At 40.3% G+C, this 26,255-nt stretch overlaps 1 protein-coding gene and 2 long non-coding RNA genes across 4 annotated transcripts in view; 2 read left to right on the plus strand and 1 right to left on the minus strand.

Annotated features, from left to right (window-relative positions):
* Positions 1 to 829: 829 nt before the first annotated feature.
* LOC127355543 (tripartite motif-containing protein 16) lies at positions 830 to 17,201 on the minus strand. 2 transcript variants are annotated; one of them, XM_051386676.1, is made up of 4 exons: positions 17,101 to 17,201; positions 16,333 to 16,755; positions 12,087 to 12,577; positions 830 to 2,708 (listed from the first exon to the last, which is right to left on the minus strand). In XM_051386676.1, the coding sequence occupies exons 2-4, from the start codon at positions 16,619 to 16,621 to the stop codon at positions 1,839 to 1,841; spliced, it is 1,650 nt and encodes a 549-aa protein (XP_051242636.1). In that variant the 5' UTR covers positions 16,622 to 16,755; positions 17,101 to 17,201; the 3' UTR covers positions 830 to 1,838. The 2 variants fall into 2 exon arrangements, with proteins under 2 accessions (XP_051242636.1, XP_051242557.1); XM_051386597.1 differs by lacking the exons at positions 16,333 to 16,755; positions 17,101 to 17,201 and having other exon boundaries at positions 830 to 2,023; positions 11,381 to 12,964.
* LOC127358718 (uncharacterized) overlaps positions 7,846 to 26,255 on the plus strand; it is a 73,962-nt gene continuing 55,552 nt past the window's right edge. The window contains exon 1 of the long non-coding RNA XR_007882513.1: positions 7,846 to 7,967. This is a non-coding gene — a long non-coding RNA (uncharacterized LOC127358718). The remainder of the gene's footprint in view (positions 7,968 to 26,255) is intronic.
* The window catches only part of LOC127358619 (uncharacterized), a 67,896-nt gene continuing 54,069 nt past the window's right edge, over positions 12,429 to 26,255 (plus strand). The window contains exon 1 of the long non-coding RNA XR_007882485.1: positions 12,429 to 12,577. This is a non-coding gene — a long non-coding RNA (uncharacterized LOC127358619). The remainder of the gene's footprint in view (positions 12,578 to 26,255) is intronic.

Here is a 26,255-nt window from a genome sequence, read left to right on the forward strand (position 1 = left end):
GTAGTCGTGTTTTCTGGCAAGTTCACCTACTTCCAAGACCCTTTAGTAGTGGTGGTAGTAGTGGTACATTTCTGTGATATTTTGTTAAACTCCCTGTGGAGAACTTGGGGGTCAGGATAAGATACAGAACAGCCGAATTTTATGTGTTTGAAAAGCTTTTAATGATTTAGGTTTCCTCTGTTTCAGGTGTAATAAAATGCCGATTGTAACAGTCAGGATTAATGAGGACAGTAACAGCATTAAGCCATGTAGCTTTGATATTTAAGGTTGAACTGTAAGATTTCTGTGAAATGCTGATAATCCAGGATATATTCATATTTTCCTCAATGTGACTGGTTAGTCGACAGATACATACATACACGTATATACATACATTTATACAATACAATTTACATTGACTTGAAATTGTTCCTCTGTATTCGACCCATCCTGGGGAGCAACTTGGGGTTCAGTGTCTTGCTCAAGGACACCCCAACACATAAGAGAGCTGGAGACCTCCAATCCTGCAGTTAGTGGGCAGCTCGCTCTATCTACTGAGCCACGGCCAGCCCATTTATGTATTCTCGATAGACTCTGGATCATGGATGCTACTTTGGCACCCCCTTTTGGACAGGTTGTACTGTAGAGATTCACATTAGTACACTGTTTGTGCAGGAAGCTTTTATTTATTTGTGAACAAAAATAAATAATATACTTGTCATTCAACCCTTTTCTTTTCTTTTTTATGAATCCATTACTTATTACAGGTCTATGAAAATGACAAACTGGCTGTGAAACTTCCCAGAGGTGTAGCACTACTAATCGACAAATCAGCAACAAGATCTCTGCATTTCAAACCATTTCTTCAATCAATCTGTCAAACTTTATTTATATAGTTTATAACAGTTTTCGTACAGTTTGGTGCTTCACAGATGATTGACAAGACTGCAATAAGGCAGAATGTAAATCTACCCAGTTCTACCTCTAATCTATATAGTTTTAATTCCAATACAAAGATAAAAATGACAATAAAACCAATTATACAGGTATAACAATAGTGTTTAATAAAAGCTATGTTAAAGACTCAGATAAAGAAGGCATGCAAAAATAACATAGTTTAGTTACAGAAGTGAGGACTATGGATCTGGTGTTATATAGGTAAGCGCTCCAGCAGCTACAATTGTAAAGTGCTGCTTATTCATTCATTACATATGCATCAGTATGAACAATCTAATGTCACATAGTCACCGCAGCCATTTTCTACAGAAGAAGTTCTTATTACTTTGTTTTCTTTTGTGCATCAGTTTTCACATTCATTTTAGTTTTTGTTAACCTGCTGTGATGTTCACTGCAGAAAGACATTCACTGAGCCTTTGGCAGCTGAAAACAACATCAGCAAAGAGAGATTTAAATATTTGTAATATCACATTATGTCAGAGTGTTCACACCCTGTAACAATGATGCTGCATTCAGGTCATATGGGAAAGATGGATTAGAAGAGTTTACGCTTTATAAATGTTATTCACATCAGTTCTCAGATTGTAATTGGAAGTGTGAGTTTCAAAGCTATAGGTTCAAATTTCTCTGACTTCTTATTCTTATGAAATAACATGGAGCACTTGTAATCAGATGTAAGGAATCATATATTTACGTCATGGACCTAATATTGGCTGCCAATTTTCACAGGCACAGGAAGGTAAAGACTAACCCAAAGGAACAAACATTTACAGAACAACTAATGAGAAGATGTCAAAGTACCGTCAATAATGGTCAATCAGGTCTCAGCAACAAAAACGGGGGAAAAAAAGTTTAAAATTAAATGACGGAATTTAACCCAATGCCCATTAAATAACCATTGACTATTTTAGTTTAATTAACTCAGCCGTTTCTCCATACCAGTAGCAAAGACCAAGTCCAGCATAGAGAGGCTGAGTGAATGTGGTCTGAACTTTGTGGAGGAGAGTCATGGTTTCAGAGATGCTGTAGAAGGACAAAATACCTGCACTGTGATCCAGATACACTCCAACTCTGGAGGACAGAGGACCTGAGACTGGAGTTTGGACAAAGTTGTGCTCAAAAGTATAACTCTGTTTGTAACAATGTAATGTCCAAGATTCTAGATTGTGGCCAAAGCTCTGATCTCTGCGGATATTCTTGTATGCAACTGCAATATTAATTTCTTCTGCCCTCCACTCCACCTCCCAGTAACAACGTCCAGTCAGACTCTCTCTACTCAGGACCTGCCTACTTGAAGTGAACCTGTCTGGGTGATTACAGTAAGACTGTGGTTCATTCGTGATTTTTCTGTTCCCCTCAGATAATAACAGCTTTGTGTGAGCTGTGTTTGGATCCAGTGTAATTTCAAGTGAATATTGTAAGAATCCAGCTCTGGTCTTGGGCTCTGGTTGTGGCAGTAAAACATCCACTTCAGTCACTGTCAGTGAGACGTTTGTCCATTTCTCTCTCAGAACGTCCTGTAGTTTATCTCTGAGCTCTGAAACAGCCGCTGTCACATCCTCAAAGTACCTCAGAGGACGGATATTGATGCTGGATGTAGATTCACTGAGTGCTGACAGTGAGGGGTAGTTGTGTAGAAACTGGGTGTGGTCCTCTGTGTGTGACAGCTTCTTCATCTCAGCGTCTTTCCTCTTCAGCTCAGTGATCTCCTGCTCCAGCTTCTCCTGAAGCTCTTTGACTCGACTCACTTCAGTTTCCTGCTGGGATCTGACCTGCTGCTTCACATCAGAGCTTCTTTTTTGGATAAGACGGATCAGCTGAGTGAAGATCTTCTCACTGTCCTCCACTGCTTCATCAGCAGAGCGATTGATAGCCTCCACCTCCTGTTGAAGCTCCTTCACATCTTTCTCTCTGTCCTGGATTCTCTGCTGGATGTTTTGTCGACTCACCTCGAGCTCTCTCTGCCTCTCAGTCCTTTCTGCTGCAGCTGAGACTGTGTCGTGGCCTTTATGTTCCTCCATAGAGCAGAGATAACAGATACACTGGTGATCAGTACGGCAGAACATCTTCATCACCTCATTATGGCGAGAGCAGATGTTCTCCTGGAGCTCCTTGCAGGGGTCCACCAGCTTGTGTTTGACAAAGGCAGGTGATTCAAAGTGAGGCTGGAGGTGTTTCTCACAGTAAGAAACCAAACAGACCAGACAGGACTTGAAGGCTATCAGTTTTCTCCGAGTGCAGACATCACAAGACACATCTTCAGGTCCAGCATAGCAGAGATCAGCAGGAGCAGCTTGGAGTCCAGTCTTCTTCAGTTCCTCCAGTAAAGCTGCAAACATGGTGCTTTTCACCAGGACAGGTCTTGGTATGAAGATCTGCCTACACTGAGGGCAGCTGTGGATTCTCGATTCATCCTCTTTATCCCAGTGGGTTTTAATACAGTTCATGCAGTAGCTGTGTCCACAGGGAATAGTCACCGGGTCCTTCAGTAGATCCAGACAGATTGAACAAGATATTGTTTCTCGGTCCAGCTGAACTCCTTTCTGCGCCATTTCACCTCTCTGTCACAATGACTGTCTGAGTCTTACTTCCACAGAAGTGAAACTAGTTTGAGCTCTGATCTAAACAGCATGTGTTTCTGCAGCGAATGGGGCCTGTCGGCTCTTTCACATCACCACATGTTGGTTATACCCATCGTTCAAACTATAGATCTAAAGGGGAGGGAACAAGGAAATATATGGACAGAGAGAAGCTCGCTGTGTTTGAGAGCAGGAAGAAGAGGGAGGAGTTATCATGTTGTGATTCATTCCAGGAAGAGGAGCAGTTTGAGAGCGATACTGCTTAACACTTGTTTGTAATAGAACTCATTATAAAATACTGTTCACTTCAGCTTTTAGGAAGTAAAGCTGCTCTTATGATCAGAGGGTTTGGAAATGTTTCCCCAATTTCCAGCATTACTGAGTTGTCCTGTAACTAACTTTAAAACGTTTTTTGATTGAGTACCATGATTCAAATACAACACATGAAGGATAGAGAAATGACTCACTGCTGTAAAGGTCATGTAGTAATTCAATATTATTATTTGATAAAGTTCTTTTTAAGCATTTTTCAAGAAAAAAATTTAAATTAAGAATGTATATTTCAATCACAAGGGGTTTAATGTTAAATGAATTAAAATAATAAATCCAGTAAGTTATTTGTTCAACTCTGAATCCCAGCAGAGAGGAATGCTCCATATCATTTGGCTCTTGGTTAAATTGGCGTCTGGAATGACTGGATGAATCAGGACAATTTAAAAGTGGTGTTTTCATCAAGTTTCAGTTTATTTCTATAAATAGATTACTTCTTCACGACTCACAACGGTTTCACACCTTTATCCATGATTTACTGGACCTGGCATTTTTATTATAAATGTTATCATATAGGCCCAAAAACATCACTAAAACTGCAAACAGTGAACTGAGGTGCTTTAACCTCCACTATATCCCTGGTTAGTAGGATGAAGGCGCCCTCTGGTGTCTGGCATCAGTTTTCCCATTTCAATTATCCTGCTGCTGACTTCACTGAGCATTTGGCAGCTTCAAACAACATATCACACAATGTCTGTTCACAGGAGTCACACCCTGTAACACTGATGCTGCATTCAGGTCCCATTGGAAAGATGGTAGAGAAGAGTTTCCAGTGTACAAATACTATTCACTTTCAGGTTGTAAATAGAATTTGGGAATATGAGACTTAAGGCTAGAGGTTATAATTTCTTGGGTTTCCTGAATTCTGATCAGACATCATAGAAATCCTTGGAACGAAATGCAAATAATTTTATGATCATTTCATGATTTTATGACTGGACCTGATATATGCTGCACATTTTCTATTTGTTGTTGATGTCTTGTTGTAAAAGCTGAGTCACTCACTGGTTGAGTGACACCTGAGAAGACTTTTCAATGTGAATCTCAACCAACCATGAACGATTGTGTTTCGGTTACTTAAAATGAGACTGAACATGTTGTTGCGTTCAGACAAGACAGTCAAGTCCTTCTGATGTTGATAGTTTACAACCCAGGATCATCTGGCTGTGAGGTAGAAGCAACCTCATTCTCAAGTTTCATTCTCATCAGAATGTACATAAGAATAAATAAAATCACCTCAAGTCCACAACTACACAATATCTGTTGTCTTATGTGTGTCAAGATTAAGAAATACTTCATCACACCCAAAGTTGACAAAATTAATTCTTACTTCAAGTGATAGAAAACTTTGCTCATTTCTCAGTGACAAAGCTGTTTAAATGAGGAAAGTTAAAAGGATGGAGACTGCTCTAAACACAAACACTGTAAGGGGTGTTACAAGACAAAAACTGCCTCAGTTATACTCTCATATTAGTTTCACATTTTCTCCATCAGTTTTGTATGAGACCCTGGAATGTAGACAAGAAGAAAATACTTTGTTCGTTTTGCAAACCTCCGGTTTGTTCACACATCCATCAGTAAGATCTGTTAAACTCTTAATCAGTGATTTTGTGTCCAGATTAATTTTGGCCACACAATTAGTTTGACCAGGAAATCATCTCTTTTATTGATTATGATCATGATTGTTATAATACCTCATAGTTCCTCATGTACATTTAGTTTGCTGAACAAATAAATGTTAATGTAATTATGAATTTATTTACACATTTACAAAGTGGGGGGAACAAAATATCTACAATAAAGGAAGGTCTGGTGCTTCCTTCCGAAACTAAATATCAAAAACGTCTCATTAACATTTCAATATTTTATTCAATCATCACACTGAAAAAAGAATCACATAGAGCAAATTAAAAAACTGTTAATAGTGGCATATTGAAAATGTGTTTGATTTACACGTCACTGCTGTGTTATGATATTATTGATAATAGACTCTTTGTCAAATACCTGATCAGGAAAATACTGGACACCAAATTCAAATCAATTCCTGTGACACACAGATTAATTGAATCACTGTATGCTAATCACTATTCATACTTAAGTACTTAACATAAAACTTAAAATGTTTATGACATGGATTTATTTCATCAATCAAGTAAAATGTCTTTAAAACAAATCACTATGTAATTTTGTGTTAGTGTGGGCAAGGGAAATACTTGGAACTATTTAGGCTGTAACAACATACTGTAACCTTTGATTGAGCCATTTTCTAATTCATGCATGGCTGTTAAAGTAAACAGAAAATACATAACACCTGAATAATGCATGACCTGTGGCGTACGTTGTTGGGTTGCTGTCTAAAACACTGCCACAAATTGAAATGACCATGGGCAAGGTTTTTAGATGGAGCTTGTTCTCTGGGGGAGTAACATACAGGGACTACCAACCACAATACTGTAAAAAACAAACAAAAAAACCAACATAGCAAAATGTTTCTATTTAAGTTCACAGAACTCAGCAGTATCACCATAATTTGAGTAATAAAACCAAAGTCCTGCATAGAGAGGCTGAGTGAATGTGGTCTGGACTCTGTGGAGGAGAGTCATGGTTTCAGAGACGCTGTAGAAGGACAGAATACCTGCACTGTGATCCAGATACACTCCAACTCTGAAGGACCACGGACCAGGGACAGGAGTTTGGACATCGTTGTACCAAAATTTACAAATGCCATTACCACATCTTAATGCCCAAGACTTGTCATTTCGTCCAAATCCACACCTAGACAAGTTCCCTGTTCTGCTGATATTCTTGTATGCAACTGCGACAAGAACTCCTCTCCCTCTCCTCTCCACCTCCCAGTAACAACGTCCAGTCAGACTCTCTCTACTCAGGACCTGATCACATTCAAATCTGTCTGGATGACTAGAATAAGACTGCTCTTGACTCACAGATGTTGCTTTTCTGGTCCCCTCAGACAATAACACATGTGTGTGTGCTGTGTTAGGATCCATTGTGATTTCACATGCGTATTTTAAGAATTCAGCTCTGGTCTTGGGCTCTGGTTGTGGCAGTAAAACATCCACTTCAGTCAGTGAGACGTTTGTCCATTTGTCTCTCAGAACGTCCTGTAGTTTATCTCTGAGCTCTGAAACAGCTGCTGTCACATCCTCAAAGTACCTCAGAGGACGGATATTGATGCTGGATGTAGATTCACTGAGTGCTGACAGTGAGGGGTAGTTGTGTAGAAACTGGGTGTGGTCCTCTGTGTGTGACAGCTTCTTCATCTCAGCGTTTTTCCTCTTCAGCTCAGTGATCTCCTGCTCCATCTTCTCCTGAAGCTCTTTGACTCGACTCACTTCAGTTTCCTGCTGGGATCTGACCAGCTGCTTCACATCGGAGCTTCTTTTCTGGAAAAGACGGATCAGCTGAGTGAAGATCTTCTCACTGTCCTCCACCGCTTCATCAGCAGAAAGATTGATAGCCTCCACCTCCTGTTGAAGCACCTTCACATCTTTCTCTCTGTCCTGGATTCTCTGCTGGATGTTTTGTCGACTCACCTCGAGCTCTCTCTGCCTCTCAGTCCTTTCTGCTGCAGCTGAGACTGTGTCGTGGCCTTTATGTTCATCCATAGAGCAGAGATGACAAATAGACTGGTGATCAGTACGGCAGAACATCTTCATCACCTCATCATGAAGAGAGCATGTGTTCTGTTGGAGCTTCTTGCAGGGGTCCACCAGCTTGTGTTTGACAAAGGCAGGTGATTCAAAGTGAGGTTGTAGGTGCTTCTCACAGTAAGAAACCAAACAGACCAGACAGGACTTGAAGGCTTTCAGTTTTCTCCCAGTGCAGACATCACAGGACACATCTTCAGGTCCAGCATAGCAGTGATCAGCAGGAGCAGCCTGGACTCCAGCTTTCTTCAGTTTCTCCACTAAATCTGCTAACATGGTGCTTTTCACCAGGACAGGTCTCGGTATAAAGAACAACCTACACTGAGGGCAGCTGTGGATTCTCCTTTCATCCTCTTTATCCCAGTGGGTTTTAATACAGTTCATGCAGTAGCTGTGTCCACAGGGAATAGTCACTGGATCCTTCAGTAGATCCAAACAGATTGAACAAGAAATTGTTTCCTGGTCCAGCTGAACTCCTGTCTGCGCCATTTTACCTCTCAGTGGCAATGACTGTCAGAGTTTCACTTCTTTAGAAATTAAACTAGTTTGAGCTCTGTCTGAACGACATGTGTTTCTTCAGTGAATGGGGCTTGTCAGTTCATGCACTACACCACATGTTGGTTACACCCATCCTTCAAACTGTAGATCTAAAGGGGAGGGAACAAGGAAATACATGGACAGAGCGCAGCTCCATGTGTTTGAGAGCAGGAAGAATAGGGAGGGGTTATCAGGTTGTGATTCATTCAAGGAAGAGGAGCAGTTTGAGAGCGGTACTGTTTAACACTTGTTTACAATGGAGCTCCTTATAAAATGTGCATTTTAATCATGAGGGGTTTAATGTTAAATGAATTAAACAAATAAATCCAGTAAGTTATTTGTTCAACTCTGAATCCCAGCAGAGAGGAATGCTCCATATCATTGGGCACTCAGTTAAGTGACTGGAATGACTGGATGAATCAAGAAAATGTACAATTTCCTACGTATCCTTTAAGTTGTGTAAAGTAATGTTTTTATGGTATACTGATTATCACTACAATAATTCATACAAAATGCACTTTATAGAAACTCAACTGCAGTAACTGGAAGCCAGAACACACTACTAAAAATGCACTCCTTAAATATCCTTAAAATAAGTGCTGACAAACAAACTACATGAAATCAATCTGTCTGTTTTTACCATTTGTCAACAAATTAAAGAAAAAGTGTTTTCAGTTTATTTCTATAAAAAGATGAATTCTTCACGACTTACAACAGTTTGACACCTTTATCCATGATTTACTGGACCTGGCATTTTTATTATAAATGTTATCATATAGGCCCAAAAACATGTTCTTCACTAAAACTGCAAACAGTGAACTGAGGTGCTTTAACCTTCACTTTATCCCTGGTTAGCAGATTAAAGGCGCCCTCTGGTGTTGGGCATCAGTTTTCACATTTCAGTTGCACTGCACTTCACACGTCAGTAAAGAGAATTTAATTATATGTAATATCACACTGTGTCAGTTTGTTCACAGGAGTCGCACCCTGTAACGATGCCACATTCATGTCCCATGAGAAAGATGGTATAGAAGAGTTGCCACTTCCAAAAAGTATTCACATCAGCTCTCAGGCTGTAATTAGGAATGTGAGATCTGAGGCTATAGGTTAAAATTTCTCTGACTTCTTGAATTCTTATGAAACAATGTGGAAATACTTGTAACCAGATGTGAAGAATTGTATATTCATGTCATGGTTTTATGACTGGACCTGATATAGGCTGGACATTTTCCAATTGTTGTTGATGTTAAGATATTTCCCTCCTGTCTTGGTAGCTCACCTGGTAGAGCTGGCTGCCCATGCACCCTGTGGGCCTCTGCTGCATGCCATCCCCTGATTATCTTCAGTTGTCCTACGCTATCGATAAAAAGGTCAAAATCCCCCCCAAACATTTAAAAAAAGGTGTGTGTATATATTTCACTTCAGTCACTGGTTGAGTAACAAATGAGAAAACTTCTCAGGAAAAACATAAATCTCTGCCAACCATAATTTGTGTCTTGGTGACTTAAAAATGACACTGAACATGTTGCCTTCAGAAGTCCTACAGATATTTATTCTGATTGAACTGAATGCAGCATTTCATATGGATATTATCATAGTTAGGAAATAATTAAATTTGGAATGAAAACAAGAAAATACTTTATTCATTATGGATACATTCAGTTTGTTCACACATTTAGAGCTGCAACAATGAGTCCATTAATTGATTAGTTGTTGCATAAATTAATCACCAACAATTTTGAAGATAAATCCTTTTAAGTCATTTAAGAAAAACAAAGTCACCGTTCCTCTGATTTCAGCTTCCTAACATGAATATTTTCTGCTTTCTTTAGTCCTCTACAGTAAATTGAATGTGTTTGGGTAGTGGAAAAAACAAGACATTTGAGGACTTCACCTTATAAACCAAACAGCTAATTGATTAATTGAGAAAAGTATTGACAGATGAATTGATAATGAAAATAATTGTTTATTGCAACCCTATATACATCCCATCAATAGACTGTTCAATTATCTTTGTTCAGTGATTCATGTACTGATTCACTTAATCCACACAATCCAATTGTTTGAGCAGAATCTCAGCTATGTAAAAGAAAATAATGAATGTTCTCCATGTTCATTATGATCATGATAATTAGTCAGTGACAAATGTCAGTCCAGGTAAATAAAATCATCAAAATGAGCAGTGATAGCCTCCATGGCTAAACAGAGATCCACCTGAAGAAACATTTACAGAACAAATGAGAAGATGTCACAGTACCACCCATAATGTTTGTCAAGTTCTGTGTGTTTTGTGATTGACCACAGCACTGCCCAAACTTGAAAAACTGCTTGATCTCTGATGGACGCAAAGGACAACTCAAATCTGTTCACTTTTTGGTTTTTTATTTTCTTGAAGATGGTTTGATAAATTGGGATGGAGCAGAATAGGTTGATAACCTTTAAGATACAAACAAAATACATTAATTAGTTACAAATAAATCACTTTCTCAAAGTAATAATAAATTAATGCTACTGAATCCTCAAAACCAAACCAAACAAAGTAATTTAGATTAACCTAGGATCTCTACTAGTTAATAATTAAAGTACAAATCCCACAATTAAACTTATATAATAATTAAACAATATACATGCTTTGTGTAACATTACTTCCTCCAAGATATGTTAACATAATAAAGTTTTCAACTATTTAACTTAAATTGCACATTTCACCAAGCAAAAGTCATATAGTCATAAGCATGACCTCAACACATCAACCAAAATCTGTCCTACCAGTTGCGTCTCTAGATGATCAGGAGCTGTGGTCATATTACCTCTTCAGGAATGGGTGAGAGGGCCAACTGAGCTTTTACCAAACATTTCAAATGCCATGCACTCCCTCTGGGTGCACAGGTGAATATGGTCCCAAGAGCACTTCCTGAGAAGTTAGTTCCACCAACTCTGTTGCATGGTTGCCCCCTGCAGGTTGGGAGTGCCCCTGGGTGAATCTAGGCTGGAGTGCTCAGTACAACTTTTAACCCTGAGTTGACACAACAATGTTTGACGGACAGGTGATCTCTGTGCAGTTGTGAAACATGAAAACAAAATGTGTTTAAGAAAAATAATTAAAATATAAAGTTCAACTCACTGTCACTTAAATGACTTCTGATTATTTGAGCTTACAGAACTCAGCAGTGTCTCCATCCTGATAGTGAAGACAAAGTCCAGCATAGAGAGGCTGAGTGAATGTGGTCTGGACTCTGTGGAGGAGAGTCATGGTTTCAGAGATGCTGTAGAAGGACAGAATACCTGCACTGTGATGCAGATACACTCCAACTCTGGAGGACCGAGGACCTGATATGGAGATTTGGACACCACTGTTCCAAATAACACAATTCTTTTTGTCATAATATAATGCCCACGATTTGTCCCTGACTCCAAATAAACAGTCATCCAAGTTCCCTGCTACATTGATATTCTTGTATGCGACTGCTACATACACTGCTGCCCCTCTCCATTCCACCTCCCAGTAACAATGTCCAGTCAGACTCTCTCTACTCAGGACCTGGCAAAATGTAGTAAATCTGTGTGGGTGACTAGAATAACACTGTGGTTGACTCATTACTGTTGCTTTTCTCTTTCCCTTAGACAAAAACAGTTGTGTGTTCGCTGTGTTTGGATCCAGTGTGATTTCACGTGAATATCTTAAGAAATCAGCTCTGGTCTTGGGCTCTGGTTGTGACTGTAAAACATCCACTTCAGTCACTGTCAGTGAGACGTTTGTCCATTTCTCTCTCAGAACGTCCTGTAGTTTATCTCTGAGCTCTGAAACAGCCGCTGTCACATCCTCAAAGTACCTCAGAGGACGGATATTGATGCTGGATGTAGATTCACTGAGTGCTGACAGTGAGGGGTAGTTGTGTAGAAACTGGTTGTGGTCCTCTGTGTGTGACAGCTTCTTCATCTCAGCGTCTTTCCTCTTCAGCTCAGTGATCTCCTGCTCCAGCTTCTCCTGAAGCTCTCTGACTCGACTCACTTCAGTTTCCTGCTGGGATCTGACCTGCTGCTTCACATCAGAGCTTCTTTTCTGGATGAGACTGATCAGCTGAGTGAAGATCTTCTCACTGTCCTCCACTGCTTTATCAGCAGAGCGATTGATAGCCTCCACCTCCTGTTGAAGCTCCTTCACATCTTTCTCTCTGTCCTGGATTCTCTGCTGGATGTTTTGTCGACTCACCTCGAGCTCTCTCTGCCTCTCACTCCTTTCTGCTGCAGCTGAGACTGTGTCGTGGCCTTTATGTTCATCCACAGAGCAGAGATAACAGATACACTGCTGATCAGTACGGCAGAACATCTTCATCACCTCATCATGACGAGAGCAGATGTTCTCCTGGAGCTTCTTGGAGGGGTCCACCAGCTTGTGTTTCTTTAATGGAGCTGCATCATAATGAGGCTGGAGGTGTTTCTCACAGAATGAGATCAGACAGACCAGACAGGACTTGAAGGCTTTCAGTTTTCTCCCAGTGCAGACATCACAGGACACATCTTCAGGTCCAGCACAGCAGAGATCAGCAGGAGCAGCTTGGAGTCCAGTCTTCTTCAGTTCCTCCACTAAAACTGCTAACATGGTGTTTTTCACCAGGACAGGCCTCAGTGTGAAGGCCTGCCTACACTCAGGGCAGCTGTGGATTTCCTTCTCCTTGTCTTCATCCCAGAAGCTTTTAATACAGTTCATGCAGTAGCTGTGTCCACAGGGAATAGTCACTGGATCCTTCAGTAGATCCAGACAGATCGAACAAGAAATAATTTCCCTCTCCAGCTTAACTCCTTTCTGCGCCATTTCACCTCTCAGTGACAACGACTGAGTCTCACTTCCACAGAAATGAAACTAGTTTGAGCTCCTGAATGAATAGGGTGTCTTATCTCTTGCACTACACCACATGTTGGTTACACCCATCCTCAAACTGCTGATCTAATGGGGAGGGAACAAGGAAGTACATGGACAGGGTGGAGTTCCCTCTGTTTGAGAGCAGGAAGAAGAGGGAGGGGTTATCAGGTTGTGATTCATTCCAGGAAGAGGAGCAGTTTGAGAGCGATACTGTTTAACACTTATTTATAATGGAGCTCATTCTAAAATACTGTTCATTTCAGCTTTTAGGAAGTAAAGCTGCTCTTATGATCAGAGGGTTTGGAAATGTCTCCCCAATTTTCAGCATTACTGAGTTGTCCTGTAATTAACTTAATAATTTTTGATTGATTACCATGATTCAAATACAACACATAAATAATAGTTATATGACTCACTGCTGTAAAGTTAATGAAACTCTGCTTAAATTGAGAATGTATATTTCAATCCAATCCAATCCAACTTTATTTGTTAAGCACTTTAAATCAACCAAAGTTGACGTCATAAATAAAAGACATAACAGCACACATGAGGCGCAAAATAACATATAATACAATTAAACAATATTTAATCACAAGGGGTTTAATGTTCAATGAATTCAAACAAATAAATCCAGTTAGTTATTTGTTCAACAAAATCCCAGCAGACAGGAATGCTCCATATCATTGGGCTCTCAGTTAAGTGACTGGAATGACTGGATGAATCAGGAAAATAGTTCATTCATATCCTTTAAGTTTTGTCACAGTGACCCAAGCCCACCAAAAATGTAGCCGTGATGTTCTCATCAAGTTTCAGTTCATGTCTAGAAAAAGATGAATTCTTCATGACTTTTCACAACTGTATGCGTGATCTACTAGAACTGACATTTTTATTACAAGTGTTATCATAAAATACGATATCAAAAACATGCTCTTCACTAAAACTGCAAAGGGTGAACTGAGGTGCTTTAACCTCCACTATATCCCTGGTTAGCAGGATGAAGGCACCCTTCATCCTGGTGTTGGGCATCAGTTTTCCCTTTGCAGTTGTTAACCTGCTGCTAACATAAAAACAACAATGTTAGTAGAGAGAGATTTAAACATATGAAATGTCACACTATGTCAGTCCATCAGTCAACATTGATGCGACATTCAGGTCCCATTGGAAACATGGTAGAGAAGACCTTCCACTTTACAAATACTATTCATATAGGTTTTAAGGTTGAAGCCAAAATAGTATTGAGGATAGGAATGCACATTTAATGGAAATATTATCAAAAACACAATATGCAAATCACAGAACTTGCAATTTTTGATGCGTGTAAAAGGGACAAACCCGCTTTATAATGAAGTTCTGAAGAGATTCCCTGGCCTATAAATCCTTAAGAAAACATGTTTGTTTGGTACAGAGCACCCAAAAAAGTCCCACTATCATGATTTGAATTGCTTTTTCACTGAAAATGAACCTTTTGATTCAAAAGCAATCATATACACGCTAAGTGTATAAGTCATTTCTCAATCACAATATCATGATTGCTATATGTGTCATCGTGCAGTACTAATCTGGGGATTTGTTTGAGCAGAATATCAGCTGTGTAAAATAAAATAATGATCTCCTCATTGATTATGATTGTGATCATTATAGTATCTCATGGTAGCTCATGTACATTTGGTTTGTCAAACACATAAATGTTAATGTGATAGCCTCCATGGCTCAACAGTCCCAGAAAGGAGCACCACCCACGAAAACGCATTCACTTACAGAGGAAGAAATAAGTAGATGTGAAAGTATATTTGTTCTTGAAAATATTTTTATTGTAGTATAATGACAAAAAACCCATACAGAGAAACAATGGGAATAGTTTACATTTTCACGCAGAGAAAAGTCTGTTCAGGGAAACAAAAAAACAACATGAGCAGTGAGTCAGACCACTGCGTGGAAAGCCAGTTTTTGGCCTTGTTAACATGTCAGTGTCATGTTGCCGATATCAGAGGGAAAACCATTTACTCCATTAAAAGAAGCTTTTGTTGTTATCCGTAAATAAAGTAAATAAAAAACTAAGTTAGCCCCCTGGCATAATAACTAATTAGAACTAAAGTAAAACTAAACATTTTTAACAATCACATCTCAACTGACCTGAGCAAAATCAATGCTGAAGGCAGTAATTTTAATGAACAGAGTTTTGTGGCTTTGATCAACGTTAGGAAAGAACCTTTTGAAGGACTTCTTTCTAATTAAGTTCACAGAACTCACCAGTATTTGCAACAGTTTGGACATTGTTGTACCAAAACCAAAATGAATAACGGCTGTTGTCGTATCTTAAAGCCCATGAATTGTTACAGCTTCCAAATCCACACTCCGACCCTGATCTGCTGATGTTTTTGTATGCGACTGCTACATTACTCCATGCCTCTCCCAACTCCACCTCCCAGTAACAACCTCCAGTCAGACTCTCTCTACTCAGGACCTGAGGCCAAAAAATAAATCTGTCTGGGTGACGAGAATATGGCTGATGTGGTCTCACTGCTGTTACCTTTCTGTTCCCCTCAGATAATAACAATAACCTGTGTACTGTGTTTTCATCAACTGTGGTTTGACATGAATAGTTTAGGAATTCAGCTCTGGTTTCGGGCTGAAACTGAGATGTTTTCCCATTTCACATTTAAACTGTCCTGTAGGTTATCTCTGACTTGTGACACAGTCGCTTTCACATTCTCAAAGTACTTCTGAGGACGGATTCTGATGCCGGATGAGTCTGTAGATTCAATGGGTTCGGGTAGTGCAGGGCAGTTGTGCAGAAAATGGTGGTCCTCTGTGTGTGAGAGATTCTTCAGCTCAGTGTCTTTCCTCTTCAGCTCAGTGATCTCTCGCTGCAGCTTCTGCTGAAGTTGTTTGATTCTATTCACTTCAGTATCCTGCTGGGATCTGACCTGCTGCTTCACATCGGAGCTTCTTTTCTCCATGAGACAGATCGCCTGGCTGAAGATCCCCTCACTGTCCTCCACCACTGTATCAGCAGAGCGATTGATAGCCTCCACCTCCCGTTGCAGCACTGTGACGTCATTATATCTGTCCTGGATTCTCTGCTGGATGTTTTGTCGACTCACCTCGAGCTCTCTCTGCCTCTCAGTCCTTTCTGCTGCAGCTGAGACTGTGTCGTGGCCTTTATGTTCATCCATAGAGCAGAGATGACAAATAGACTGGTGATCAGTACGGCAGAACATCTTCATCACCTCATCATGAAGAGAGCAGATGTTCTGTTGGAGCTTCTTGCAGGGGTCCACCAGCTTGTGTTTTTCAAAAGCAGGGGATTCAAAGTGAGGCTGAAGGTGTTTCTCACAATAAGAGATACAACAGACCAGACAGGACTTGAGGGCTTTTAGTTTTCTCCCAGCGCAGACATCACAGGATACATCTTCAGGTCCAGCATAGCAGAGATCAGCAGGAGCAGCTTGGAGTCCAGTCTTCTTCAGTTCCTCCACTAAAACTGCTAACATGATGTTTTTCATCAGGACAGGTCTCGGTGTGAAGGTCTGCCTACACTGAGGGCAGCTGTGAACCGTATTCCCGTCTTGTTCATCCCAGCAGGTTTTAATACAGTTCATGCAGTAATTGTGTCCACAGGGAATAGTCACTGGTTCCTTCAGTAAATCCAGACAGATCGAACAAGAAATAATTTCCCTCTCCAGCTGAACTCCTTTCTGTGCCATTTCACCTCTCTGTGGCACGTTCTTAATACTCCAACTAGTTAGCGTCCTGAAGTAAACAGAAATGGTTTCTGCAGTTAATGAGATCGGTCAGTTCTTCATCACATGATGGTTGAACACATCTTCAAACTGCAGATCTAAAGGAGAGGGAAAGGGGAAACATAATTATTGACAAAAGTTCATTATTTACAACAAACACTTTACCAAGACCAAGAGCTTCAGAGCTAGACTAACAGGATAAAAGAATAAATAATACAACTTACACTGTATATTTACAACTAAACTGGGCCAACCGTGGCATGTAGAAAGTAGTTCTAAACTATAAACAGCTACAGCAGTAACATGCAACATACACATATAAGTACATTCAGTACCTGGATACTTTTATTCAAGGTTTTGATTGCAGACATTTAGTCTCGACACTATCTGACTGTAATTCACTCAGAATGTTACAACAACACAGTTTAAGATCCACAACTCACCTTATAATCCAGAGAAATAACCCTGAGAGTGATGAGGTGATGCTTCGTCCCTGAGTAACCTCCTCTTCTGTTGAAGTGTGCAGCAGAGTAACTTCAGTGTGAGAAGAAGAGAGCGGATTTAAAGGATTCCCTCCAGGTTGGTGGGTGGAGACTCGAGCTCAGCCTATCAGAGTCAGACCACTGTGTGGATCACAGACTAACACTATTAGATCTATTAGAAACTGAACACTAGAACCAGATAAACAGTGGAAAAACAACTAAATAACATTTCAGAAGTCTCTTTCTTACATGTGATATATTTTAACACTTTTAAACTATTAAATGTTTTTAGTCCGTCCTCATGAATGTTACTTATAAAATCTTTATAAACTCCCCACAGATTCTTACATCATTACAGACCACACAGTCAAATACAGGCTTTATCTGGGTTATCGAGCTCTGATTCATTCCAGGAAGAGGAGTCTGAGGAAGATACTGTGTGTTTAACACTTGTTTACAGTAGAGCTCGATAAATTCCGTTTTTAGGAGGTAAACTCTTCTTCAGATCAGCTTTCACTGAGTTGTCCTGTTGGTTATAATAATTCAATAATATACATTTTACTTAAACAATCAGTGCATACACAAATGCATCATTGCAGAATATGTAAAATCCAAATAATGTAAAATGTGTTTTTTTAATGTGAACAAAATGTGTGTTTTAATGTTAGATGCCATTTTAAACAAATAAATCCAGTATGTTACTTTTTAAACCATCCCCCATAACTTACTGTAGACTGTACTGGGAGGTTTTTCATGGAGAAATTAAAGATTAAACATGATGCCAGCTGTAGAAAAACAGCAAACTGTTGGAGCTGAATATACACATTACATGCACGGGGAGGGGAGGCGGTCTGGGGGAACCGGGTCTGGTCGGTTAAAGGTGTGAATATGCATCCATACAAAAGGTGCAGCTATTGCCAGTCACACTGAGCCGTTAGCATGCTAATGCCTGAGTGCTTTATGGGGTTAAAGACAATGGAGGTCTGGATGGGGGCAGAACGGTAACAACAACCATGATTTGATGTGTCAATAGGATAGAGTTAGCATTATGTGGCTGTGCTGTTCAACACCAACTGAACCTGTTCCAGTGAAAACAATGGAATTACCACAGAGATCATGTTCTTTGGTACTCACAGTGGAAACTATCAGCTCAATGTAACAGCAGACACACCTAGTATAGTGCAATAATACAGTTTTACTCCTTCAGACACATCTTTATAATTAAAATCCAAACTGATGTAAAGTCAAACACAAAGATAACGACATGAAGAAGGTGTGTATAATGTTACTAAATTACTTTTAGCACATTCTGGCAGAAGAGAACAGTGAGGCGTTACAGAGAGAGAGACAGGCAGGGACTACAGAGGGTGAGACAGATCAGAGAGTGAAATGTCAAAGGAAACATGAGGATATGAGAGGGAGGAAGCAGGTTATGGTTAGCAGAAAGCCAAAGAAAGGGAAGCTGAGAGAGAGACCACAGGAGACACAGAAGGAGAAGACAAGACAAGACCACAACACCACTGAGGGGGATTTCAGCCCCCAGTAGGAAGTTCAATTAGTAGGAAATTAAATTAATAGGAAGTTAAATTAGTGTTAAATTAATAGGAAATTAAATGAATAGGAAGTTAAATTAGTAGGAAGTTCAACCACTTTAGGACTAGGCTGCACATTTTCCATTAGTTTGTTGTTAATATTTAACTTGTAAAAACTGAGTCACTCACTGGTTGTGTAACAACGGAGGAAACTTAAAATGACACTGAACATGTGAGGTGACATTGCTAAACACAAATACACAACCAACAGGACACCTTCACGAAAATCAACATAACAGTAAATAAAATGAGTCTGAGGAGGAGATGGCGAGGCTGCAGAGCGGGGGTTAAACGGAGGATGAAAAAGAGGAGCTTTAAACCCTACAATTGAGCAGATACCGGACTCCAACGTCACCAAGCCCGGCTTCTAGTGATGGGTCGGTCGGGAACGATCCGGCTCTAAGAGCTGGCTCTTTGAAGTGAACGACGGGAGCCGGCTCCTGATTGGGAGCCAGATCCAGATTTTTTCCCAGATTTTCCCGTTTTTTCTGTTAAAGCCGCGTGGTCAAGATGTGTGGCGGCATCTGTGTATCTACACTGAGCAGGAGGGGGAGGGAGGGGTTACAGACACACACGGCACAGTGAGCACGTGAACAGGTGGGAGGCAGACGTGAGAGCGAGAGACCTTGGCGCTACATAGACAGAGACTACACACTGGAAAGGGCGAGGAAAATGAGTGACAGGAAACGTAAAGTTTGGACACATTTTAATGTGATAGTTCAAAGGCAGAGTGTAGACTGTGCAAAGTTAAACATTTCATATCAAGCAGCTTTTTGTCTAATAAAGATGGGTCTTTGTTTTTGTGTTTTATAATTTATTTTGTAGCACTGTTCCATGTTGAGTGTATTAATAAATCCATATGAATACTAAACATTTGATATAATGCATGTATTTACTTTAGATATTCATTTTAAACATCATTTGGTAATAAATTAATTTAAGCAAAAAGAAATATGATGAGCCACTTGGGAGCCGAAAGAGCCGGCTCTTTTTAGTGAGCCGAGCCGAAGGAGCCGGTTCTCTAAAAAGAGGCAGAATTATAATAATAATAATACATTAAATTATTAGAGGTCTCTGGGCCTCGAGGACACCTACAACACCAAAAAAAAAAAAAATAAATAAATTCCCATCACTACCGGCTTCCAGACGGTTCAAGCCGACAGGGGACAGCACCGCGACCGGCATGAAGAAAGGAGGGGGACTGTCCGTCCTCATAAACAACAGGCGGTGTAATGCCGGGCAGGTCTGTGGGAAAGAGCGTCTGCAGCCCGGACATCGAGCTCGTCGCCGTCGGACTTCGTCCATGTTATCTGCCACGGGAACTTTCCAGTGTTATCGCCATCACTGTCTATATTCCTCACAGTGGTCTTAATCATCACCATCACTGTTTACATTTATGATGTCTTATTTATTCTCCTGTACAGCACTTTGGTCAACTTTGGTTGTTTAAAGTGCTTAACAAATAAAGTTGGATTGGATTGGATTATGATCATGATAACCTCCATGATTTGTACGGCAGTTTGAAAAACAACAACCACAATGCAAAGTAGAGAAAACATGTAAATATAATTAAAGATTTATTTACAAATGTATAAAGTGGTGAGAACAAAATGTTTACAAGGAATCTATATGTATATAATCTATAAAAATCTTACGAAGAAAAATTAAAGTTCAGCGAGAATCATAAGCCATAGAATCACTTATTAAGGCAACAGTTATTTAATTTAATTAATTTAAATGATGCAATTCTAGACTGTCTGTAAAAGGTGAGTTTCCAGAGGTCAGGGCTCTGAACAGATGTGCATCATGAGATGTCGTCAAACTATATTTTCAATAAAGCAACACAGACATGGTGTCTCTCTCTCTCTCTCTCTCTCTCTCTCTCTATATATATATATATATATATACATATTATGAGACAAAATCAAACAATCAATGGCCAAGTTTACGTGTTTATTTTTAAATTGTTTCAATGTCTCAATGTAGTGTTGTTTTTCAAATTCCTTTAGTCTTTTGCTGTGATGTCATCGGATCGTTGTGATGTCATTCAAAGATCAAAGCCAATAGAATGTTGCTTTGATACAAAGGTGAACGTTCTGTCTGAAACTATGGATATAGGATCCCAATTAACCTGGTTCAGTTCACATTCTTCAGGAAACTTTCACAAGGACACAAACACAGATTCTTCAGGACTTCGGATCCAAGAATATTAACAGACAAGATGGATCAAGCCACAATAGACAGTCTTCGCGGACTTATCCAAGAGAGCCTGGAGAAGCTGAAAACCATACAGTTGTCGAAGCTGCAAGGCAGGTCTCTAGACATCACATCAGAGGATGTAATTACTGAATTGTGTGTGGATATTGTAAATATTTTATGCATACAAATTCATGAGGCATTTCAACGGAGCAAAGTTGAGGGGAGACACACTTCCAAATCTTCAAAAAGCTCTTCTGGGTCTGCCAGATCACAGGACAGCATATCTGAAGAAGACGTTCGTAGTTTATCTGGGTGACGCAAGTTTTCCTAGCCTTTAAGGAGGCAACCGGGGTCGGCAACATCAGCCGAAGCGTGGAGAAGGTAACCAGCGCTGTGGTTACTGAGGTCACCGAGAGAGTAAATGAGCTCTCCAATGCCTCTGGAAGTATTGGAGGCAGCAATAAATGGAAAAGTCCTCCCGTCTCATGCTCATTCACGCTCAGACTGAAGACCATGGTCCGACATGTAGCGAGAATGTTGAAAAACTGCACTGGTGAGGAGGGCACCACGCCAATTGGAACCGGGGAGTCATGGCAGACCCCCGTAGTTCCCTTTGTGGATGAGACGGACATGCTGCCGATAACGAGCTTCATCATCGAAACAACAGAAGCTGTGAAGAATATCCTGCAGGAACAGGCAAAAAGCATTACCCCGATTAGTTATAACGTTAAGATTTCCGATGAAGAGTGCCAAGTGTTTGAGTCCGGCTCCTCCGAGGACACAAACGAGATGGCTATTGCGATAGTCAAAGAAATAATTGAAGACCTTCAAATCGAATCAGATGGTTCCCTGCCGAAATCAGTGGCCGAATCTGTAAAGATATCCTGTTGGAAATCACTGGGAGATAAACTTAAGGGCTTTTTTGCGGTAAGATTTGCTATGGGGTCACTACTAGGTTTTGTGACAAAACTGAGGCGTAAATACAATTGCGTCTCAGAACAAAAGAGGTCTCTGAGCCAGCTAATGGAGGAGGCTGATCTGGTGGTGAAGACCATCATCTCATTAAATGAAGAGGACATAAATAAGGGCACTGACGACGAGTGCCCCTACGAGAGAATCGCAGAGGTAATATCTAGTGGACAACACAACATGGCCGTCATTGAGCTTGGTGATATTGTCTCACAGCATCTGAAGCAGGACCCCTCTCCGGACTTCAGGTTTGAAATACAAGGAGAAGTTGACACCTTTATGAGGCAGATATGCAACTGGGTCAACCGGCAGCTAAAGCTCCACAAGAAAAAGGGGGACCATGCAAGTCTGGCTGTGAAGGAAATCAGGGGAGTAGTCAGCCAGCAATCACTCACAGAGGTCCCCTCAGTCATAGAAAGTGGCTGTGTGACACCTGTGTCAAGATCAGCTTCTACTGCTCTGGAGATCGCTGTAAGTGTTGAGGCTAGTGACACGTTGGTGGTTGAACCAGAACCACATTCCACCCCCATACAGTCCGTCAAGTCGGCAATTGGAGATGCAGCTAGGGACACTTTGGTGGTTGAAGCCGAACCACTTGCCAACCCCGTTCAGTCCTTTGAGTCACTAATCAGAGACGAAGCTGGTGACAGTTTGGTGGTTGAAGCAGAACCACCTTCCACCCCCGTTCGGTCCGTGGTGTCCCCAATCCGAGAGAAGTCTGGGGACACTTGGGTTGCAGTAGAACCACCTCCCATCCCTGTTCAGTCCGTGGTGTCCCCCATCAGAGATGAGGCTGGTGAAGCTCTAGGTGAGACCACAACACCAGCACCCCATCAGTGGGATGAAATGAGCTGCAAGGTTATGGCCATTGCACTGTTTCAAAAAGTCATGAAAAGTCAGATACATCTGAATGTTAGTCTGACTTGCAATGATATTGAAACAATCAGCGGGACACTGGGGAAGTTGCTTTGGGAACAGATCGCAGGATCTGACATTGCTGTCAAGCCAAGCGGCCACCATATCAAAAGGGTGGCAAAGGCAGTGCGCAAGGAGTTGTGCAAGGAGACAGGTGACGCAGGGATCTTACAGATGTGCCTGCTGTCTCGGGATGTATCTATTTACAGATACATAACTGAGACACTGAAAAAACATCTGGTGATGCCAGAGAAGAAGACTGGCGTGAATGCATTCTTCTCACGTCTCTTAAAGACCGTGGGCAAGCCATTCACCGCCTGCTTTGGACGCAAAGAGTAATCTTTGGCGGTTTCAAGGCGTTAACTAGTAACTTAAGTGACATAGGGTTTACTCCGAGAGGCTTCGGTTCGCCCACATTTTAAACCTTAATGAAAAAAAAACGAAGTATGCTTTGGATACAAAGAGTAATCTTTGGCGGTTTCAAAGCATTAGGACAAACATACACAAAAATACACGCGCAGTATATGAAGTGACATGGGGTTTACTCCGAGAGGCTTCGGTTCCCCCACATTTTAAACCTTAATGAAAAAAAAACGAAGTATGCTTTGGACACAAAGAGTAATCTTTGGCGGTTTCAAAGCATTAGGACAAACATACACAAAAATACACGCGTAGTAACTGAAGTGACATAGGGTTTACTCCGAGAGGCTTCGGTTCGCCCACATTTTAAACCTTAATGAAAAAAAACGAAGTATGCTTCGGAAACAAAGAGTAATCTTTGGCGGTTTCAAAGCATTAGGACAAACATACACAAAAATACACGCGTAGTAACTGAAGTGACACAGGGTTTACTCCGAGAGGCTTCGGTTCGCCCACATTTTAAACCTTAATGAAAAAAAATGAAGTATGCTTTGGACACAAAGAGTAATCTTTGGCGGTTTCAAAGCATTAGGACAAACATACACAAAAATACACGCGCAGTAACTGAAGTGACATAGGGTTTACTCCGAGAGGCTTCGGTTCGCCCACATTTTAAACCTTAATGAAAAAAAATCGCTCTGTGCTACTATCCTCAGATGTCGATTGGTTGCACAGAGGAACCAAAGTTTCTGTGCTTTCTTGTTTGGTTATCATGGATCCTGGTTGACCCCCACATTGCCTGCTTTGGACAAAAAGAGTAATATTTAGTGGGTACGACACATGCTTAGTAACTGAAGTGGCAACGGGTTTACTCTGAGAGGCTTTGGTGGTGGTAAAACCTTACATCTGATGATCTTGCCCAAAAAAACAGTAAGACCCAACTGGTCGAGGCAGACGGCCACCCACCTAGAGCCGGGGTCTGTCCGAGGTTTCTGCCTCTTAAAAGGGAGTTTTTCCTTGCCGCTGTCGCCAAGTGCTTGCTCAAGGTGGGAATTGTTGAGTCTCTTTAAATAATTTTATAATTCACATCATGTGTCATAGGGCCACACAGGTGCCTCAGTATTTAACACTATGGCCTTGCAGCTATAAAGTGAGAGTTCAATTCAGACCTCTCTCTTTCTTTCCTTGCTCTTTCCTCTCTCTCTTTAGCTATCAATATCCATTAAAGGCAAAAAAATGAATTATTAAACAAAATAAAAATAATTGAAGAATAAACAATTGGTCTCATAAGAGTCCCTTCCTGAACACAAGCCTGATATGGCAATAATCAAGTCATTTTCATTACATTTGTGTTGGGTGATGTACGCGTGATGTGCCGTACCACGACATGACTGCAGCATGCCCTGACAGATCTGAAACAAAAAGGAGAGACCTGAAGAATTATGACTGACGTTCGCAGGTGATACCTAGCAGGGAGTTAAAGCAGTGAACGCTTGAGATACAAAAAAGTCATTATGGTATAATTTAATATAATATAAAAGTTGTAATTGTCAGTTTATAATCAGTTTAAAGTAGAATGTGTTTTGTTGTGTGACTGAAAAATCCATTGATTTGATTCTGTTCATAATAATGGAAACATTACTTTATTACTCTTTTCAAAGGGAATATTATTACTTTACTTATTACTCCCTGCTTACGAGTTTGTTAAAATCAAAGTAATGGACACACAGACATTAGTAGCATGCAGAATGTATTCATTCAAACTTTGACAGATTCTGTTTTCCATCATCAGAACAGGTCTACAGCTATCACTGCACTTGTTTATGCTCTGTACAAATTCCAATTACAGCACATGTACAATCCAATGGGTTTATTGGGTTTTATTTTTGGGTAATTGTCATCATGTTAATTGGCTAGGTAGCTAGCTCTGTGACAGAGCTGTTTTAGTAAGGGAAGTTGAAAGAACAGAGGCTGACTGACACTGTAATAATTCTTTATTTATTATACAAGCCTTCAGTTTGGCCATGTCCCATCAGTAACCTCTGTTAAATGATAGTTTTTTTATATTATGCACAGATTCACTTCATCCACACAATTTCTCTGACCAGAATCTAATATGTAAAAGAAAACAATGAATGATCTCCATGTTGATTATGATCATGATAACCTCCCTCATTTGTACGCCAGTGTGAATAACAACAACCACAGTGCAAAGTAGTGAAAACATGTAAATATAATTAAAGTTATATGTACAAATGTATAAAGTGGTGAGAACAAAATGTTTACATGGAATCTATATGTATATAATCTATAATTATTTCTTAAGAAGAAAAATTAGAGTTCAGTGAGAATCATCAGCCACAGAATCACTAATTAAGGCAACAATTAATTTTATTTATTTATTTTAAATGATGCAATTCTAGACTGTCTGTAAAAGGTGAGTTTCCAGAGGTCAGGGCTCTGAACAGATGTGCATCATGAGATGACGTTTTATCACTGTTCTTTTTAAACCAATGAATCTGAAATCCAAGACTCACAACTTCCTGCAGTGTGCTGATGATACACAGCTGGTTGGCCTTTTGTGTGAGTGGGGCTCTGCAAAAGATGGCACATATTTCAACCATGTAATTACTCTGCAGCAGTGACGTGAGGAGAACTGAATGTAGCTGAAACCAAAGAACTTATCTTATCAGCAACACACAACACAGCTCATACATTTTAATCTTCGACCATCACCTGTAGAAACTAGCAGCAGTTTGAAATATCCTGATAATGTGATTGATGGCCACCTTGACTTCACAGACAGATCACAGATGTGGTCTCTATCAATGTTACTATCTAAAACAATTACATTTGCCTATAAATAAACGTAAATGTATGTAAGTGTTGAGAACAGACATGAAACAATATAGAGAAGTCTATGGCTTTCTACATGAAGACCATTGCAGCAGAAGAGACACAACATCATACTAATACATCAAAACATATACTCAACAAACATATACAAGTTTATATTTTCATGCAGAGAAATGACAGTATATAAAAATAATCCTGAGCAGTATTACACTCCATGGCTAAAAC

Source organism: Dicentrarchus labrax, unplaced genomic scaffold (genome assembly GCF_905237075.1).
Source record: "Dicentrarchus labrax unplaced genomic scaffold, dlabrax2021, whole genome shotgun sequence".
Taxonomy (NCBI): Eukaryota; Metazoa; Chordata; class Actinopteri; family Moronidae; genus Dicentrarchus; species Dicentrarchus labrax.